This window comes from Schistocerca serialis, chromosome 3, assembly GCF_023864345.2.
Source record: "Schistocerca serialis cubense isolate TAMUIC-IGC-003099 chromosome 3, iqSchSeri2.2, whole genome shotgun sequence".
In the NCBI taxonomy this organism is placed as follows: domain Eukaryota; kingdom Metazoa; phylum Arthropoda; class Insecta; order Orthoptera; family Acrididae; genus Schistocerca; species Schistocerca serialis.
In genome coordinates, this window is record NC_064640.1 from 841,787,083 (window position 1) to 841,809,418 (window position 22,336).

Below are 22,336 nucleotides of genomic sequence, written 5' to 3' on the forward strand. Positions count from 1 at the left end.
AAAATGTTGGAGGTTAGTAAATGCTGAGAGAGTATTAGCAAAGCATGCCTTGAGTCTCAGTGGTGGATGTCTAAAGTGAATGAAAGACAAAGTTTATACATAAACTGAGTACATGTGCAAAATTACAGATCAATATCCCAAATACTGGTTTCCTGCAGAATTCTTGAACATATTCTGAGGTAAAATATAATAAATTTCCCTGAAACTGAAAAGTTTATGTCCATGAATCAGCACAGCTTTAGAAATCATTACTCGCATGAAACTCAGCTTGCCCTTTTCTCACATGATATACTGTGACCTATGGGTGAAGGGCAACAGACAGATTCCACATTTCTAGATTTCCAAAAAGCTTTTGACACAGTGCCCCATTGCAGGCTGTTAATGAAGGTTCAAGCATATGGAATAGGTTCTGAGATATGTGACTAGCTCAAACACTTCCTAATTAATAGAACACAGTATGTTGCCCTCAATGGCAATTGTTGGTCAGAGACAAGGGTAGTGTCAAGAGTGCCTGAGGGAAATGGGATAGGACTGCTATTATTTTCTATATATTTAACTAATCTGGCAGACAGGGTGGGCAGCAATTTGCAGTTGTTTACTGATGATGCTGTGGTGTATGGGAAGGTGTCAAAGTTGAGTGATTTATCGAGGATACAAGATGACTTACAGAAATGTCTAGTTGTTGTGATGAATGGCAGCTACCTCTAAATGGATATACATAAAAATTAATGCTGATGAGTAGGAAAAACAAACCCATTATGTTTGGATACAGCATTACTAGTGTCCTACTTGACACAGTCATATTACCATGTGAGGATTGTGGTGGGGAAGGTGAATGATTGACTTCAATCTATTGGGAGAATTTTAGGAAAGTACAATTCATCTGTGAAGGAGACTGCATATAGGAAGCTAATGGGAACTATTCTTGAATACTGCTCATGGGTTTGGGGGTCCACACCAGGTCGGACTAAAGAACAACACTGACAAAATTTGGAGGTGGGCTGCTAAATTTGTTGCCAGTAGGTTTGAACAACATGCAAGTAGTATGGAGATGCTTGGGGAATTCAAATGGGAATCCCTGGAGAGAAGGTGATGTTCTTTTCAAAGAACACTGTTGAGAAAATTTAGAGAACTGGCAGTTGAAGCTGACTGCAGAACAATGCTACTAGACCAGCATCAATATTGCGTAAGAACTGCAAAGATAAGATATGGGAAATTAGGGTTCATATGGAGGCACATATACAGCCATTTTTCCCTTGCTTTGTTTCTAAGTGGTGGAACAAGAAAGGCAGTTAGTAGTAGTGGTACAGGGAATCCTCTGCCATGAACTGTAAAGTGGCTTGCAGTGTATGTATGTAGATGTAGACACAGATCTATAAGGTATCTTCTGTGTCTGTTGCTTCAGTGTGAACCAGTATATGTCGTGGGAACAGATCACAGTCAGTCACAGTGATTTTACAGCAGTTATTGGTAGTTAATTCCAGAGCTTATCTTTTATTGCCAGGATGCTTCAAACATCTCATGATTCTACCATTGTCACAGATTTTAATTTACTTTACTGGGACACAGTGAATTAATACAGTAATTATCTTATCATTCTGTGTTGGGATGTATTAGAGATACCAGGAAAGCTACTGTGAATTTCTCTTATATTTCATCAGTTCTGATAAAAAAGAATAGTGACTGAATGCCAAAAAGAACTGTGGACAGTCATGATAAAACCTTCTTTCAAAAATATAAACAGCAGAAGAGAGCATAGTGACCAAGCAAAGTTTCTATTTTCTACTTAGCAATTATAAGTCCTGAGTGCAATCATCGTTACTCTTCCATATTTGATACATAAAATACATATGAAGTTATTACCATACTCTTAGCACTTTTTATGAAGGGCAATACTGAAACAAAACAGAAATGTTTGAAAACATAAATACTGTAATTTAGAATATATGGAACACAATAGGTTGAATGTGATGACTGATCAAAAGTCCTCTGCAGTTGCAGGTGACAATTAGAGACCTTTTACTGTTAAAAAAGTAAAATGCTCTGTACATTTTTAAACAGCATTATTAGCTCAGCTTGATGTCCATTAATTTAGAATTTCTCATTGCTTTCTTTTTTAAAAAATTTAAGAGGTGTGAAATCCTTGACTACAAGAAAATCTCTGTGAATATGTATGAACTGGAAAATGAAAGTATAGCTGTCTAGAAAGGTAAGATACAAGAACGTATCACAGATACTTCATCAACAACAATTCATGATTTTCTAATGGCTACTACCTTGATTCTTTCTATACATCGTAATTTTAATTAGGTTATACACACAGAACAATAATGCTAATTGTTTAACTATAAATCACATCGCACTCTTACTTTTGTACTATGTTAATCTGAAACCAATTCACTGCAGTGTTCAGCATCAACAACAAAGAAAACACTCTTGCAGAGCATCATCAGGTACCTCTACTTTAACCTATAACTATCTCACAAATTCTTTGTATTAAATTTATCTCAAATGTGAACTATACTGGTAAAACCAACAATGTTATCACCAATACATCTTAAAGGTCATAAAGTGAAAATAAATACTCATTCACAAATATTTGCTGCTAAAATATCTCCTCATCAAGCCAAAAATGTATTGTAGATAGCAAAGTACGAGGGTTATTCCAAAAGTAAGGTCCGATCGGTCGCGAAATGGAAACGACTATGAAAATCCGATAAAGCTTTGCACAGATGTGTTGGGTAGTGTCTCTAGTATAACCCCAGTTACCATCACGTCGCTCTTCTCATTTCTGAGCTCGCAGTGAGTGCGTAAAGATGTCTAGAAAATAGTGTCTGCCGCCAAGTACGAGGGCCTGGTGAGAAATTTCGCCTGAAGCTATGCAGCCAACATTACATAACTGTCGTGCTGTTTCGTCTTCACGACAATTCTCAGCCGCATTCTGCAGGGGCAATGAAGATGCTCCTGCATCGTTTTCAAATGGAAATGTTAGATTACCCACAATACAGTCCGCAATTGTCTCCCCCTGAGTTTCATCTCTGGTCACATGAACCGCTGTCTTTGAAGACAACATTTTGACACAGACAACAAGGTGTAGGCCAGCGTGGAGAATTGGCGGAAAGCACTGGCGGCTGCCTTCTATGATGAGGCTATTGAAAAGTTGGTACAACGCTATGACAAAAGTCTAAGTCAGAACGGCGACTACGTAGAGAAGTAGCTGAAAGGTGTAGCTAATTGTTACAAGTAAAACATTTCTGATGTTCACTGTGGTTTCAATTTGGCAATCAATCGGACCTTACTTTTGGAATAATCCTTGTATCTTGTGGTACTGACATGGAGAATCATCATATTAAGGGAAAGGTTCTTAGTCAAATTCATTTTGCTGGTATTTTGCAGTAACAATTCAAATTAATATTTATTAAAGTTAAAATGATCACTTTCAGTACCATTGAACTTCAAACTGATTTTCTAATCAGTTAAAAAAAAAAATAGAATTCACAATTGGAGTTTCTCATTTTAGTAGGAATACTTTCCAGAAACCTCTTAAAAATGTAAAGACCTGAACAAGAATGGATATTTAGTTGTTATGAATTACCATATTTTTGAATATTAACAAGTTAGTCAGAGCATATTTAACCTGCACCTAAACTAAAAGTTTATCAGAATTATCTACGAACAGCAACAAAACCATGGAAAATGAGGAAAGAGAATTATCCATGCCTCTACACTATAATCATCCTTTTAATATAGACTTTAAATGATTTAATATATTAATGACTGCTAAGAACATCATCTGAAGCATAATGTTAGAATAGTCTTACTCCACCTGATTTTTTTGTAAGTAGTAATTTTATGGTTTTATAGTAACAGAGTAAAGGTCTTCTTGACATCTCACAGTTTAAATAATGGTTTAAATAATGGCATGATATATGGGGAAGAAAGTAATTTCTCGTTACAATGACAATATAGTTACATGAAATTTCTGTGACATAGTCAAATATAACAAACCTCTACTGAACACCTTATCACAGTCTGTGACTATGTAATTGATAGAACATCCAGGATAGAATATGATTATGTATATGACATCATTACTCAAAAGAACTGAAGAGACATTCCATACCAAACAGGCACATATAATGGATGATAACTTCCTAAGCTTTCAGTAATGTCCTTCTTCAAAACTGACAACCAAGCACATATACACACACTCACACACACACACACACACACACACACACACACAAACACACACACACTTCTCTGTGTGATTATCTGTCCACAGAAATCTACATGTTCGATATGGGTATGGTTTTCCTTAAGTCCCTTCCTTGTATTTCTCCCTCATTTCATATCCCTGTCACCCATCCAAATCAGTATAACTAAACACCAGCCAGGCTGCAGTGAACAAAGAAAGGCAATTTTGTCTCAGGATTATTTAGTCAGCATGAGAGGTCACAGAGGTGCTCAACAAACTCCATAGGCAGATGATACAAGAGAGGTATTGTATGTCATGGAAAATTTTACTGTTTAAATTAGACTTGCAAAATAAGCATAATGAAAAAGTTACAGCTCAGGTGGAAGTTTACTGTCAATAATTTTTCCCGCAAGCCCTTCATGAATGGGAAAGGAAAAGGGGTTGGGGTTTTCGGGGAGAGATACAGCTAGCTGCATCAAAATTATCCTCTCCCACACACCATAAGGTGGCTTGCAGTGTACAAACACGGACGTCTGAAAAGCGGTCAGCTTCCAGTGCTGAGGGGGGTGGGTTGTGGGGGGGGGGGGCAGGGAGGAGGGATGGAGGTAGGGAGGGGGGGGGAGAGAGAAAGAGAGAGAGAGAGAGAGAGAGAGACCAGTCTGCATTTTTTCTTCATTTTAGAATGGAGAGGAAAAGAAATTTAAATAAAAACACTTACAGGTGAAAAAAGTGCAATTTTCATTCTGCTTTATACTATCCTTTTTTCAGGTTATTAAACCTCTTCAGCCAAATTTTAATTTTTGGTTCAACTTCGCTGACATACACAAAAAAATTCTGACTCATTACCATGTTAGCTGAGTTAGTCCCTCTTCTCATATAGAATATCAAGTGAACCTTTTGGTAGGAGGACACATCATGTTATCTTGAATGGAGAGTCATCATCAAGTGTAGAAGTATCTTCGGATGTGCCCCTGGGAAGTGTGTTGGGACCCTTGCTGTTCACGTTGTATATTAATGACCTTGCAGACAATATTAATAGTAAAATCAGGCTTTTTGCAGATCATGCACTTATCTGTAATGAAGTACAGCCTGAGAGAAGCTGCATAAATATTCAGTCAGATCTTGATAAGACTTCAACGTGGTGCAGAGACTGGCAACTTGCTCTCAATGTTCATCCTATGACTATAATATCAGTGAGTCACTGTTGGAATTTGCCAACTCATACCAGTACCTAGGTGTAACACTTTGTAGTCATATGAAATGGAATGATCACATAGGTTCAGTGGTGGGTAAAGCAGGTGGTTGACTTCGGTTTATTGGTAGAATATTGGGGAAGTGCAATCAGTCTACAAAAGAGATTGTTTACAAATCACTCATGCAAGCCATCTTAGAATATATCTCAAGTGTGTGGGACCTGCACCAGACAGCACTGACTGGAGAAACTGAACGTATACAGAAAAGGGCAGCACAAATGGTCACAGGTTTGTTTAACCTGTGGGAGAGTCTCACAGAGATGCTGAAGGAACTGATACAACAGACTCTAGAAGACAGATGTAAATTATCCTGAGAAAGAAACTTCCTGGCAGATTAAAACTGTGTGCCCGACCGAGACTTGAACTCGGGACCTTTGCCTTTCGCGGGCAAGTGCTCTACCAACTGAGCTACCGAAGCACGACTCATGCCCTATACTCACAGCTTTACTTCTGCCAGTACCTCGTCTCCTACCTTCCAAACTTTACAGAAGCTCTCCTGCGAACCTTGCAGAACTAGCACTCCTGAAAGAAAGGATATTGCGGAGACATGGCTTAGCCACAGCCTGGGGGATGTTTCCAGAATGAGATTTTCACTCTGCCAGGAAGTTTCATATCAGCGCACACTCCGCTGCAGAGTGAAAATCTCATTCTGGAAACACCCCCAGGCTGTGGCTAAGCCATGTCTCTGCAATATCCTTTCTTTCAGGAGTGCTAGTTCTGCAAGGTTCGCAGGAGAGCTTCTGTAAAGTTTGGAAGGTAGGAGATGAGGTACTGGCAGAAGTAAAGCTGTGAGTACCAGGCGTGAGTCGTACTTCGGTAGCTCAGTTGGTAGAGCACTTGCCCGCGAAAGGCAAAGGTCCCGAGTTCGAGTCTCGGTCAGGCACACAGTTTTAATCTGCCAGGAAGTTTCATATCAGCACACACTCCGCTGCAGAGTGAAAATCTCATTCTGGAAATATCCTGAGAAAGTCTATTGAGAAAATTTATAGAAATGGCTTTAAACAATTTCTCTAGGGATATACTACAACCCCCTATGTATCGCTCACACAGGGATCATGAGAATAAGATAATAATTACTGTATGCACAGATGCATTCAAACAATCATTCTTCCCATGCTCCAGACGTGAAAGAAAAGGAAGAAACCCTAATAACTGGTACAATGGAATGTACTCTCTACCATGCACCTCACAGTGGTTTACAAAGTATTGATGTAGATGTAGAAGTAACACATCCCTTATTTCTGAAAAAAAAAAATCATTTTACTGCTCTGATGTTCATAATTAACTTTTTGAAGATGTTTGCTATAATATCCCATTCCTTGACTGTACTGCTGTCAAGCTATTCATAGAAATACTCTACAAAATAACCGTGAACAACTTCATTTGGTATTTTTCTATTTAAACAAAGCAAAATGAAACACATGGTATTATAAGAAGAAATACCTTACTTTGTAGATCATTCAACCTTAGTCAGATGTAAAAATCTTTAACCACTTAGCTACTGATGTGAAGAGTCTTATTTATAATAAACACTTTAGTCAAACACTAAAGTATAATTGATGGCACTAACATTGCATTGAGTATTTTATCAATGTCTGAGGCTGTAATAACTAACTCTCTCTCTCTCTCTCTCTCTCTCTCTCTCTCCCTCCCTCCCTCCCTCCCTCCCTCCCTCCCTCCCTCCCTCCCTCTCTCTCTCTCTCTCCCTCTCTGTCTCTCTCTCTCTCTCTCTCCCTCCCTCCCTCCCTCCCTCTCTCCCTCCCTCCCTCCCTCCCTCTCTCTCTCTCTCTCTCTCTCTCTCACTCTCTCTCTCTCTCTCTCTCTCTCTCTCTCTCTCTCTCTCTCTGTGTGTCTGTGTGTGTGTGTGTGTGTGTTTTGCTCAGGAAGCAGTATAAGTAAAAGAAGTTAATTAAGTAAATGATCAGTCTGTATTCATATTTCTTATTGAAAATGACATAATATTTTAAACTAATCAACATCTTAGCTATCGTATTGAGAGATTGCATTTATGCTCCACAAAACATGCAAATACACTAACAGATTAAAACATTTTTCATGCTATCTTTTTACTTCACTGATCTGACAACAAGTATCTGAAACTTGTCTAACACACATTAAGAACATCAAACAAGAAATGTGTATTTAGAGTGGCAGTGTTTTGAATAACCTCAGATCCAAAATCTGTAGCATTAGATGAGTAATTTATTTGTTATGTCCTTGTTACTTTAAGAACACAGGGCATGATCTGATTTCATTAAACAGTGCACCAATGTACCTTCAGTTTAGAGCTTTCAAATAAGGTAGTATTGTACATTTTTCCTGATATTAAGCTCATTTCATCTGAATATTCTTTGCCTAATGAAATATAGGTATGAAACAGTAGTGTCTATGTTATTAAGAAGTGTGATGCAATATTTCTTCATACACGCATTCTTGTCTGAAGGAACAGGCACTGCAGCGACTACAGCCATCAAGAAATAAAGGAAATGTATTCGCTATTGAGAATATGAACCACATGCATGCCTTCTTAATAACACAGGCATTGTTACTTCATATTTATTTGCCAATAACAGACCTTCCACTCTCAATAAATATGTCCTGGACAGGAATGTGTATAATGTACAAGTGCAGCTTGTGACTCATGGATGATGATGAACACAGAAGTTTGAATCCGGCCCCAATTCACAGAAAACTGAAATTGGTTAAGGGGACAACTCATATAAAGTGGGAAATTTGGGTTCAAGTCCTAGTCTGACACAAAATTTTCATTGTCATCACCATAATAAATATGCAGTCAATGGTGATTCATATTCATAACTGTAAATATATTTCCAGTATGAAAATAGGTCTCCAATGTGTAGGCATATCTTTAAAAATAATGGCTGCTTCAACTAGTGTCACAGGCCTGTATGACTCTTATTTTAGATTGACCATCACTCTTCGAAAATCACACAGAATGCCTAAGTATTCTTAAATTGAATTAAATACTACATGCATCAGCAATATATTCACAAAATGATTACCTACTGAGATAAAGCCATCCTTCTATGGCTGCCAACAAATAAGCACGCTTGCAGGTCACATTTATAAATCGTTTTGTACTGCCTTCAGTGATTATAAAAACTGAACTTTCTATATTTTTCTGTGGCATGTTCACAGCCTATCAAAAGCTATGAAAATGTGTCCTCTTTGTATTTTTGAAATTGATGAAACACAATGAAACCCTCCATGAATTACTGGAAATACCAGTGTTTCAAATTTCAACAACAGCAAACCAACCAAAACTGCATAACAAAGGAATCTCTTGTGAACTGTAAAATGTCAGACATTAACCTGATGGCTCAGAATTTTTAAATGCCAAATGCTTATCAAACATTGTATCATATCAAAGTCCCTGAATTTTTATAATACTGTGTTAATGAGCACAATTCATTTACAGTACCAGACTCACAAAATTCGTCCCATTTCTAGGCTGCTTTCTGGTAATGGAAATCAAGGCATGCATTGAAACATCAGTATTAATAAGGAACACTTTCCAGATGTCATATATTTTCAGAAGAACAACTGTATTTCCTAGCAAACATTTGATAGTGTCTCATTAAACAGTCAATATTGTTGCAGGCTGCACTTCAATAAGAACTTGAAATGCAATCTGTCTGAAAAGGTTTCCTGTGAACTATGAAAAAACATTTTTTTCACTGTAATGGCCATTGCTTCTTTCAGATCTCATAATACAAAAAGTCTTCTTTCTGGTAGTTTTGAGAAACCAGACATATGAGGCAAACAGCATTACCAGGCAACAAGACTGGAAAATTTTACATTTAAAAAAAATCAAGAATAGTCAATCTTGAGACATGTAGCCGTGAATGTGAGATGGATCAATCTGTACCAGTACCATTATGCAAAATTATCCATGCAATGGAGGCACAGTCCATTTCAAGTTTCACATCAAAGATAATGAAAATATTATAATGAATTAAATGTGTTAGTGTAATTCTTATCTGTTTATGATATAGTGATGTGGTGAGGCATAACATTGGTACTATGTGGTCTTATGACCTTGTCCTAAATTTTCAATATGCTTGCAAACGCTTTTCAACTATGGTGACCTGAAATAAGTAAAGAAAAAGGAAGTTACTGATGTCGTTTGTAGCAGAAGCCACATTCACTCTAGAGAAATTGCTTCCTGTGTGAGTATCACGACATCAAGTGGAAAAAAAGGTTGAGTAAATTTCTGTCTCAACATACTAGCTTACTTATTCTTGTTTGACAGCGCAAAGCAAAAATGTAGCCTTACCATAATCTTCCAGTAAACAGAGATGCAAAAAAACAAGGAATCTTGTCCTTCATTTTAAATGTCCTTATGAATTTCTTATCAAAATAGTGTTGTAACAGGTGAAGACAAGTACTGAATAACAGATTAGTTTAGACACTTGACATTAATAATTTCCTTTCACATCATAATGGAAAGTATGATTTTCCCAAATATTTTAACTGAATGTTGTTCTCATTCTGCATTATAATTATCATCCTCCAGCTTGTTGGCTGATTCCCTGATTTAGGTCTCCTTTTTATCCTTTATAATCACAACAACTCAACTTTACAAGTTTACAGAACTACCACATTTTTAACCATGGATTCATGTAAGCTAATTAACCAACTGTAGAAGATGTAGTTCATCAGGACCATATTAGTGAGTTGTTAATGGATGCAATATTGTTTTACTTCTCCACATATTGCATTACTCCCATTAACTTTTAGATGATGAACTTAGTAGACACACTATTCAGCTCTGACTTAGTTATATGTTACATTTAAGTTACAATATTCATGCGACCGGTGGAAAAGTTTACGAAATAGTAAAAGGAGTTATATGCTAGCCACTCATCATTCATAAATTGATGATAAACAATATATTGCTGTTTAACCTTGCTTCTATCATAACAAGTAAATGAGAAACATGTATAAGTCAATATTTATAACAACAAGATCTATATATGGTATCTTAAATTAGGAAGTGTTGATTGCAACTACTATTTTCTCTCTCTGATAACAAATTTATTATAACCCACAGGTACTGCTTGTCATTAAAGTAAGCATGAAAATATAACAACACATAGGCAAATATCTCCATCATTCAGTGTACAGAAAACCATTTTTTTGTGTAGAAATTCACTTCTGTTAGAAGTACACCACCTGTAAAAGTGTATAAGCTTTGAAATCAGCTTATATTGAACTTCAATAAGGCCTAACTATTTATGGAAGGTTCTACATATTTTTCAAATGCAGAGAAAAGTAAATGTGTTAGCCTAGATAAACATTTTGTGTAACTGTACACTGAAAACAAACACCCTACACCCATGTGAAATATTGACCAGTTCATAGTTACCCGAAATATTTCAACTGTTTCTCTTTCATGAATCAGTTGGGAAAGCAGTGTGATTTCTCTTTCATGAATCTGTTGGGAAAGCAGTGTAATTTATACTCAGAGCCATTTTGGGCTATTCCAGTTTGCTCAGCTAATAAGTGCTTTTTAGCCCCAATGTGACAAAGTGAGACAAGCATCAGTGCATGATTTGCATTTTATAAATATGAAGATGACGGAACTTAACAAACAATGGAAAGTCCATGTCAGAATTCCACCAACATTATGAAAAGGAGACACAGTGACATTCACACATGTAAGCAGACTTCACACCTCTCTCTCTCTCTCTCTCTCTCTCTCTATCTCTTTCTCTCTCTCTCTCTCTCTCACACACACACACACACACACACACACACATGACTGCTGTCTCTCGCTGCCCTGATCAGAATGCAACTGTGTTGAACAGAAGCAGCAATCCAGAGTGGAGAAGGGAAGGGGGAGGGGTAACAAGGTACAGGTGACAGGAGAGAAATGAGTGCTGGCTCGTAGAGCATGCAGGGACTAGGTGGTGACAAGACAAGGCTGCCAGATGCTCCTTCAGGAGGCTGTGGAGGAAGGAGAGGGTGGTGAGGACAGAGAGCAGAAATGAGAGGAGCAGAGGATGGAGAAAGTCAGTGGGTGTGTAGGCAGAGAAGAGTGCACAATAAGGGTGGTGAGACACGAATTGGGAGAAGCTGGTAGGACACAGAAGACAGAAACTGTTGGGTGGACAGCAGGGAGACAGTAGGTTAGCATAAGTGGAGAGCAGGATGATTTCAGGAGCAGAGAATATGTTGCAAGAGTAACTTCCATCTATGCAGTTCAGAAAAGTTGGTTGTGGAGGGGAGGATTCAGAAGGCCGAAGTTGAATTGAAATCAGGCATATAATGTTCAGCTGCATTTTTTGCCACTCTGCTCTTGACCATAGTTTGGCTGTAGCCATTCATCTTGATGAACGTCTGATAGGTAGTCATACCAATATAAAAAGCTGTGCAATGATTGCAACAGTGCTGGTATATGACATGGCTGCTTTCAAAGATGGCCCAATCTCTGAAGGGGTAGGATAAGTGTGTGACAGGACTGGACTAGGATGTGCTAGGTGGGTGGATTGGGTATGCTTTGCACCTGAGTCTTCCATAGGTATATGATCACTGTGGCAAGGGATTGGTATTGGGAATGGCATAGGGATGGACTAGGATATTGTGGAGGTTGGGTGGGTGATGGAACATCACTTTAGGTGGGGTGGAAAGGATCAAGGGTAGGATGTCTATCATTAAGGGGAACGATGATAGATAATAAGAGGCCTGTTACAGGCTTATCTTGACCCATCAGAAGCTGGGTGACCTTGAAAGCAGCCATGTTATATACCAACTCTGCTGCATCACTGCACAGTTTTTTATATTGCCATGACTACCAGTCAACTATCCACCAGGATGAATGGCTACTGCCAAACTGGAGCCAAGAGCAAAGTGAACCACCCGGTGGCACAACATGCAGTTGAAAATTAGAAGCTCGATTTCAATGGCTGCTTCACAGCTCTGACTATCTGGTTGCTCCCCTCCACCACTAGCTTTCCTGAAGTGAGCAAATGGGAACTATCGTTACAACACATTCTTCACTCCCAAGATCATCTCAGCCTCAACCTACAGCACCTCTTTCTCCCCACATGTTCCATCCAGCAGTTTCTGCCCCTCTCTGTCCTGGCACCTCTTACCAATTCATGTTCACAAATGTTCATTGTGCACTGCTCTCTGCCAATGCACCCACTGGTCTTTTCCACTTTTCTGCTCCTCTCCTTTTCTGCTCTGCATCCTCACTTCCTTCCTCACAGTCTCTTGATCCTGCATCTGTCAGCCTCGTGTTGTCACCATCTAGTCCCTGCACATTCCGTCAGGTTGTACCCCACCCATACCCCTGCTATCACACTCCCCCCCCCCCCCCCACTCCTGACTGTTGCTTGAATTCTACACAGTTGCATTCTGGCCAGAGTATCTGGAGATAGTGGTCACGTGTGCATGAGGTGTGCTTGCTTGTGGGAATGTGTATGCATTTCTTTTCTGAAGAAGGCTTTGGTCAAAACTCAATGTGTAACAGTCTTTTCATTGTTCCTGTCTCTAACTGAAAACATTATGTTTATGGTGAGTAGCAATCAAGACTTTTCATAAGACGATGGAACTATAAGAGATGCAGAAGATGGGAATTCCCACATATATAATGCATTACTGAAATAAGTAAATGGTACAAGAATGTACTTCTTTTGAAGAAAATGTATAGGCTTCAAGATATACTACCCATTTTCAAGTAATACTATATCAGTTTATAGTATTTTGAGATTTTACTGTTGTTGAATAAACATCCCAGCTACACCAGGAATGCATGCCACACCACAATCTCATCAAATAGCACTGGATATGAGCAAAGAGCACATGCATATTTTGCCGTATGTGAGTCAATATAGGCAACGTGGACTTAAGGCTGGAACATGTTTGTCTTTTTCTATTCACAACATAGTACTAGGCTCATTATTCAAACAATGAAAACTCCAGGTTGGAATATTAACAGTAGTAGGAAAAGAACGGATTGCTACTTACCATAAAGTGACCCTTTGAGTCACAGACAGGCACAACAAAAGAACTGTTACACATTATAGCTTTCAGCCAAAGCTTTCTTGACCAAAGAAAACACACACACACACACACACACACACACACACACAAACAAGCACACCTCATGCACACATGACTACTACCAGCAGCTCTGACCGAAACCATGATTCCACTCAAAGCTGCCATTGGTAATGGTCCAATGTGTATGAGGTGTGCTTGATTGTGTGAATGTATGTGTGTTTTCTTTGCTGAAGAAAGCTTTGGCCAAAAGCTATAACATCTAAGAGTCTTTTTGTTGTGCCTATCTGCAACACAAGAAGTCATTTTTATATGAGTAGCAATCTATTCTTTCCATAATATTATTAAGTGCATTATTATTTATTGTCTTGAGAAATTCTTATGAAACAATGAAGTTAGACTTATTAAGCATCTTCCATCATTGGGTCTTTTGAACAACTATTGCATCTTTGACAATGATAATGATAATATGAAAACTCATACTCTCTTTAAAGAAACATATAAAGTGAAATGGAAATTTGGTTGTACCACATTCAACCTCTATTTCAGGTAATAGTTTGCAAAATGTCTTTTGAAACTGCAGGTCAGATGTTTTTGTAATATGTTGAATCCAAGGAGCATATCTTTACATTTCTCTGTACTTTTTGGCAGAGAAGCCAATATGATAATTGTGTTATAACATTTCTTCAATTTTGGAACAATGTTCCTAGTATGAATACATAAAATATATCTAGAAATCATAGATGTGTAAATTAAACCCAACAGTTTCTATGTATTTTTATAGCACTGGTACCAATGTTCTCATGACTGAAATACATGCAACAGAAAAGAACAAAGAGTAATGAAAAGTCTGAATATATTTTTAAACTACTCATAATTCACTGCATGGTTGAACTTGAAATAACACTATGGGTTATGGGTTAATAAGTAAATCTTTAGTGATACTGCATTTCATTAAGTAAAGCAATCATTAATCCGAAGATTCTTTTGAACACCATAGTGCTTTACTAGCCATAGTGCTGTTGGGGCTCATATGCTGTTGCCTTCCTCTGACCTTTGAACTGATCACCTGGTTACAGTTTAACATGGATTCCAAACCACAGTACAACTTGGCAGTTTTCACACTGACAAATGTTGTCAGAGGTGAAAGAAATGATAAGTGACAGATCAAAATCCTAAGACTGACCAGTGATTGAACCCAAGACTTGTGGATTTGTAGTCTCGCACTTTGCCACTGAAGATTTCTGCACATAATTACCAACATGAATGAAAAAGTCGTCAGTGATCTGTGATGTCAGGAGCACTTACAGAAAAATTTTCTGACAAAAATCGCTCAAAATATTGTTTGACTGGTGTAATCTCAATTTCAATAGGATTTGCATTGGTATATTTTATCATGAATTAATGCAACAATGGGTGAAACAATATCAAACAGAACTGAATTTTCGATACACATCACCAATTTTTTTCTTCCAAACAAGGGGTTAACTGAACAAATAGCCACAATAAGTCACAGAGGTATTACATTAACCCTGTGAGAAAAAAAGTAAAATAAATAAAATACAAGAGAATGAAAATGTAAAAACAAAATTAGATGAAGAAGTAATTACTGGTACAAGAATATCTGTCAGTGTAACCATACATACATGTTGCATGTGTGATAAGGTTCATAGAAATAAATATTGAAATAACTTCTAGCCATCTTGACTAAACTTTTATTACATCCAAAATCGCCTTATGTGTTTTGATATTCCATCATTTTCAGGAGCAAATGTTATTTCATGATGTGAAACATAGAAAATTGCCAAATACATACACTCTACCTTAACACCAATCTTAACCAAGAGGCAAGTGCACTTGCCTCTATTTTCTAGCTGAGAGGCAAGTGCTTTTACTGCTGTTTCCTATCTATCACATTATGTCACAGTATTTGCTCTGAAAATGACAGAATGTCGAAATGCATGGGGTGATTTTGGAAATAATAAATTATATGGTCAAGACATCTGCAAGTTATTAAAGTGTATCCAATAACCACTTCATCTCATAGCATTTTTGTGCAAATTGTAGCAAATGAATATATGCAACATACTAGTAGATGAATTAGCATTAGATATACTCTTTAGCATCCGTATTTAGAATGAGACACTTTTTTTTATCAGGTTTATGTTATTCCTTAGTGCCACACAAAAATCACGTCCACACATAAACTGAAGAAAGTTTATTTCAGTAAGATCTATAAAAATTACTTGTTATTATTTCTATTTAAATTATTTGGGAAAAGAAAAATAGAGTGAAACACAAATTAATGGAGGCTAACACAAAATTCAACAACAGTTAATTTAAATTAAAGCTGAGATAATCCTCCCATATCCCACCTATTATTGTGTGTTTCATATTGTTTACCACTCTCTTATGAAAGCCAGAACTCCATTTTCTTCACTTCATCTATTTGCTGCCAAGCATATCAGAGTTCATATTTCAAAAAAGTTTTATTCCCTAACAGATTGTATGAAATAGTACAGGTAAGATTAGAGTAATGATTCTATAATGGTGTGAATATTGGCACTCCAATGTGGATTTCTATGTAATGTTAGTGTAATGTATGCTATGTTCATTCCTGAAGCTTATTTTCCATTTAGACAATGACACATAGCTCATTTCAAGATGAAAATCATTACATGAGGAGAAACTGTCAAAATAATTATCTTCGCATACAGGTACTGAACAAACAAATAGTTCACTCTTCGTATAGATGTAAATCTAACCATCTATATAACAAACGTTACATTATGTTTACAATGCATTTTATATTTCCTGTTTCATCATTGTGCTCACAATCAAAGCTACTTTTGCAAATACACTTCTCGGGTTTGTTGGTAGGTAATATTGTATAAATGGCACAATATTTCATTGATGCAACTGCTTGACATCTTCATATGGTAGTAGTTGCTGCTGTCACTGCTGCGAAGTGCATCTGATGATAACCGTGCAGTGGCATTGAAATTTATCAGGCCAGGAGTACGCAATATACGTACATGGGAAGATGCTCACAGTTGGAGGAAAGTGGTGTTCCTAGTGCCCCCTGATAGGTGCTGCAGAAAGGTCTTCCATGTCCGTGCTGTGGGCAATGACTGTGCTGCCAGACACTCCTGTTTCAAAAGCTGAATTAAATCTCAGAAGTGCATTGTGATGAGTCACGAATCAAAAGTTCTTGTTTTTCCTGTTTTGATTTAATGGTGACCAGTACTGCATTCCAGCAAGAATGGTATTCCAGCAGAATGGCTACAGATATGCCACACATTCCTTTCTAAGTAAATTCACAGCAGGGATGTAGATGAAGATGCAAAGGCATCCATTGCAACGGCATTTTTGCCCTATTTTGGTGGCACATCTTCAAGAATAGAAAGAATCCTCAAAAGCCATACATCAAGTGTGTGTTCTGGCCACCAGAAAAAAATTGAGGAATTTATTGTGCTCAGTCAAAGACGACCTTAACCTTAGGAAACATGGTGTGTATAAGATCCCATGCCAATGTGGAAAATCTTATAATGGGCAGACATGCCAAACCATGCAAGAACATTGCATCAAACATCATCATCATACATGCCTGGGGCAACATGATAAATCAGCAGCACCAGAGCAGTGCCTAAACATAGGGCATCGTATGTTTTACGAAAAGACTGAAATTTTATCCCCAGCATCACCTTTCTGGGACTATGTTGTTAAGGAGGCCATACATATCCATACAGCAGGCAATCTTATCAACAGGAATGCAAGTTTTCATTTAAGCACTGCCTGGAATCCAGCAATGGTTCCCATTAAATCAAAACAGGAAAAAAGAGGACTTCTGATTCATGATTCAAGCCAATGCACTACTGAGATTTAATTCAACTTTTAACAACAGGAGCATCTGGCAGCACAGTCACTGCCCACAGTACACACATGGAAGGCTTTTCTGCATCTCCTATCACAGAGCTCCAGGAATGCCACTTTCCTCCAAATGTGAGCATCTTCCTGCGCACACATATTGCCTGCTCGCAACCTGATAAATTTTGACAGCTATGAGATTATCATCAATTGCACCTTGCAGCAGTGACAGCAGCAACTACCACCACATGAAAGTGTCAAGCACTTAATCAATGAAATACTGTGCGATTTACACAATACAACCCAGCAGCAAACCCAAGAAATATGCTTGCAACAGATCCATCAGGAAAGCCTGAAAAGTCCAAACTACTTTTCATTAACTTAAGGAATAGCAACAGACAGAAGTCAACAAAACTGCCATGGAATTTATATGTTTTGTTAAATAATATACAGCCTGTAAATTACAAAATATATCTTGCTACAGAAAGTAGACACCTATGGTTACACCCTTGACTTCCGTCCATGCAGCTGTACACTGTTTAACAACCTGAAATTGCCAAAGTATACTGAAAACATTATAGAAAGTTGAGAAGATCATTTGCTAATTGGATTATATATGCAAATAATATGATTGGCAATAGTGTCTGAATATGTAAAATCAGAGTATTATTTTCATCACCTTTCTGATTTTCATAGCTTTTTTAATTTAGCATCAACAGCAAGATCATTAAAGATGGAGCCATAGAACACATATAAGAAGGATCTGGGAGGGAATTTGCTACCTTAGATCATGAGGACTACTGTTTATATTTACTTACTGTAAAGAAAAATTTCTTTAAATAATAATCTGAAAATATGCATAAGCAGCAGGAAAAAGAAAAATATGGAAGTGCATGATGTCTAACATGTCTGAAAGGACCTTGAATGGTACTGAATGATTTAGTGATCTTTTGTACAATTTTGGAGAAGAATCAAATATTTTTACAATAGCATTAGGTATCATATAAATCTAACTACTCAGTAAGAGTTCTAAACATTGCTTCTGTAAGTGTTCTCCACAGTCTGTGAATACCAGCAAATAATTTCCATGTCAATAAGATGGTGGAACTAAGTACAATATAAATCACACAATTTAATCATAAATTATATGAGCTAAAGATTACAACAGTACTCTATATTGAGACTGTACATATTCATAGCAAAAAGAAAAATGATAAATCATTTAACTGTAATTTCTTCAACAAAAACAACTTTGCGAGTCACAAAACTTTTCTACCATACCAATGAGAAACGTTTTTTCTTTGGAATGTGATTAACAGTTATTTTTCTTAACATGGCAGCACTGGTACCTTTTCGAGGCTTGAACAAGTTTACCTGAAGTCCAACTTTGATCTTCTTTGTAAGTGCTCCTTGTGGAAATACAGCTTGCACCTGTGGTACAACAGAAGAGGAAACCATTCCACCTTCAGGTCCAATTGCATGAACTTCTTGCCTTATTCGAGACACCACAGCGAAGTACTGAGGAAAATCATTTGTCAGTATTCTAGTTGTTCGTCCAGAACTTGAATCTTCCAGGGCATTTAATTCTGTAACAATAATTATCAGATTTATAAAGAAAGGTAAAAGATGTCATTTGCAATGTATGTGTGTGTGTGTGTGTGTGTGTGTGTGTGTGTGTGTGTGATTCACATACAAATTATATGCTGGATAATTTTTTCTACACATTTACGGCCCTGATATCTTGTCTGTGAAGCAGATGGCCCTTCCTGAATAGCAGCTTATGTAAACTATTTGTTGAAATAGTTGAATTACAGATACATTCACAAAGAAGGACCAGACTCAGCAAACAGTCTTCAATACTGGACCGTGTAGCAATATTGACTGAAAAAATGCTATATACTTGCTCAAAATCTAGGCCTGTCAGATCACCTCTGTCAATTTTTTAAAACAGATATTTACATAGAGAAGCCTGTTAAGTTGAATGTATACCAAACACATAAACGTTCATGAATTTGCAGCCCAACTGCAATATCAAATGTTAGGCACTGTTGGGCTTGACTAGTGCTGGGATGGGTCATAATCCAAGTTTTCCAAGTGCTGTTGACATGTTGGGTGCATTCAGTCTTTGTGAAGCCAGTTGAGAAGCTACATGATTGAGAAACAGTGGCACCAGTCACGAAAACAGATAATGGCCAGGAGAATGGTGTACTGACCAGATGCCCTCCGTATTGGCATCTGGTGATGCCTAATGGCTGAGGATGACATGGCAGCCGGTCAGTACCATTGGGCCATCAAGGCCTGTATGGATGGTGTTCGTTTGTTTGTTTTTTCATTGCATCATTACTAATGCCTTCTTAATTACTGTTAACCAACAGCTTTATTTAATTATTTCAGTTTATGTTCTCATATACATATAAATGAATAATGAAGTATATAATTATATTTGGATGAGGTAAATGTGCAGTTCATGTGCCAATTACAGTCCTATGTACTGGTGAAGCATACTGTACAATTTTTATAAATAAACTCAAACTTATATGGGCATGTGGGTCCTCTTTTCATAAACTCAATGAAAAATGACTTTTTTAGTATTTTTCCTGACCTAATTGCAGGCTGTAAATAAAATTAAACCTAGAACTTTGTGAAGTGAGAAGGAAAAAGAAAAGAAAAAAAAATTCGTAGCTGGAAGGGGGACAGAAAAAAACAACAAAACATTCTAATCTGTGGAAATGCATAATTGTAAATCATATTTTTGGAGTGAATAATCTGCCATTGCGCTCTTCAATTCAGTTATCATATATTTATATAGTCACCACTGTTATAGACATGGACATGTTGCAAGAAAAATAACCGTTATAATTACTCTGTTAGGTTCTTCTTCTCCATATTAAATGAAATATTTTAATTGTCTGTATCACAAAAAGTGGACTTGATATGGTGTTTCCAGGAGACAAAGCACCATTGACAGCTACAAACTAAGAGGTGGCTTATATAAGATTTTAAATGTAACTTGACCTGAGAATTTATAAGTATTACTATAACTGTGATATGAAATAATTTGTGTGTTTTTGATGAAAAAATCTGTTACTTTAATAGGTTCTCACAACTTTCACAAAATTCTTGTTGTTTACTTCATGTTATCCTCAGCCCATTGACTTCCTATCATTACATATCATCCTAATTTGTCTCTTCTGCAGTTCAGAATATTTCCATTTTTTTTTTTTTTTTTGTTGAACTTTAAAAGAAAATGCTTCAGTTCTTAGAATCTTGTAATAGTTGCTTGTTAGATTTTTTCATTTGCACTATTTAGCTATTCACCATTATTTACATGTAAAAATTTCCTTTTTTGCACTGGTATAACATAAATATTTTAAGTTCTTCGAAGATAATCCTTACTGCAGTTTCAGACAGTGCACAGGCCAGTGTCAATCTCAAATAATTTTAAATGATATTCTGATTTATAACCAACTGTGAGGGTACAAGTAGTAATAGAGTGAGACACCTGTCATCCAGGCATGAAAAAAGTTTTAAGATTAGCTGTAAAAACATTTTTTTTTTTAGAAGAAAGGCATTTTTTTTTATCAAAGCCATGTTTTAGATGGATGCAAAGTGCATTGAATTTTTACAGTAAATAAATTCCATCCCTAAAGAGCAATTTTGGAAGATGTGAAACTAAACACAGCTGCCCCCCAGTCTCTTCACTGGACTGAAAAGTTTGTCCTAATAAAGACCTCTTATCACATTCACCAACTTTAGAATAAACATTTCAAAACAAAGAATTTTATGTCAGCATGGTCTATCAAATTATCCGTATGAACAATACACACTTCAAAAAGTAGCTGAGACAAACCTTTCTACAGTTAAAGATGATGTTTGACTTACAGGGTGTGGACAAAATTATGGAAACACCAAAAATACAGCACATTACCATGCCTAGTATGATGTAGGAAAACTGTTGTCATTCAAAACAGCTTACAGTCATCTTGGAGTGGATAAATACAGGTTCTGTATGGTTTTCAAGTAAATCTTATTCCATTCATACTGCCAAACTGTGACAAGTCCTGTTAATGATAATGTAAATGGATAGGGCTCACACACATTGTTCTCTAACATAGACCACAAAAGCTCAGTAACACTGAGATTTGGTGACTATAGCGGCTGGGAGAGATGTGACAATTTATCCTCATGCTCACAAAATCAGTCTTGGATGATGCGAGCTGTGTGAACCAGGACCCTATTGGTGTGGAACATGGGATCACCACATTTTACCACAACATGAACCTGATCAGCTAAAACAATCACATAATCATTGGCATTAATGTGGATTTGCAAAGTAACCATGGGGCCTATGGAGCACCATGATATGGCTACCCACATCATCACTGATCCCTCCTCTTTGTTTCACTCTTGGGATGTAAACTTGGACCCTGGAAACAGTATGCAACAAGCCTCATCTGTACTTTCTTTCATTACTCCACAGTTTAGGTTTTATGACCTAGGCATCAGGTGTTCCTGTTATGGGCATTTGATCACTGATGAATCATTTACGAATTCAAGCTCACCATGAATTTCACTGCTTATGGACTTCCCTTCATCATGTTTTGGCGCTGAGAGTGCTTTTGAGTGTAATATTGAGTTATGCAGTGACTTTTGCAGCTCTTGTCTTCTTGTTTTTTGTCACAATCATTTTCTATGGCCATCTGTCACAGTCACTCAACACACACTTTTGTCCACATTGTGACTTACCAGATGATGCTTTCCCACTTTTCCTGTATGTGGTACAAATTTTTGATATGGTGCCTCTAGAAACAACATACACTTTGGCTTCCTTAGTTATGGAAGCACCTGTCATACAGGTAGCATCAGTTTGCACACCTTCAAATTCACTTAGCTAGGTAGCGGAGGGTCTTTGCCACCTGTCCAATACACCTACCTACTACGCAATGTTCTGTATTAGCATCTGGACTCTGTAGTTTTCAGTCAGTAGAAA

The 22,336-nt window shown here is 37.2% G+C and overlaps 1 protein-coding gene across 1 annotated transcript in view; it reads right to left on the reverse strand.

The window, feature by feature from the left end:
• LOC126471256 (ankyrin-3-like) overlaps window positions 1-22,336 on the reverse strand; it is a 636,759-nt gene that overhangs the window by 122,329 nt on the left and 492,094 nt on the right. The window contains exon 22 of the mRNA XM_050099375.1: window positions 18,721-18,932. Coding sequence (XP_049955332.1) covers window positions 18,721-18,932 — 212 coding nt within the window. The remainder of the gene's footprint in view (window positions 1-18,720; window positions 18,933-22,336) is intronic.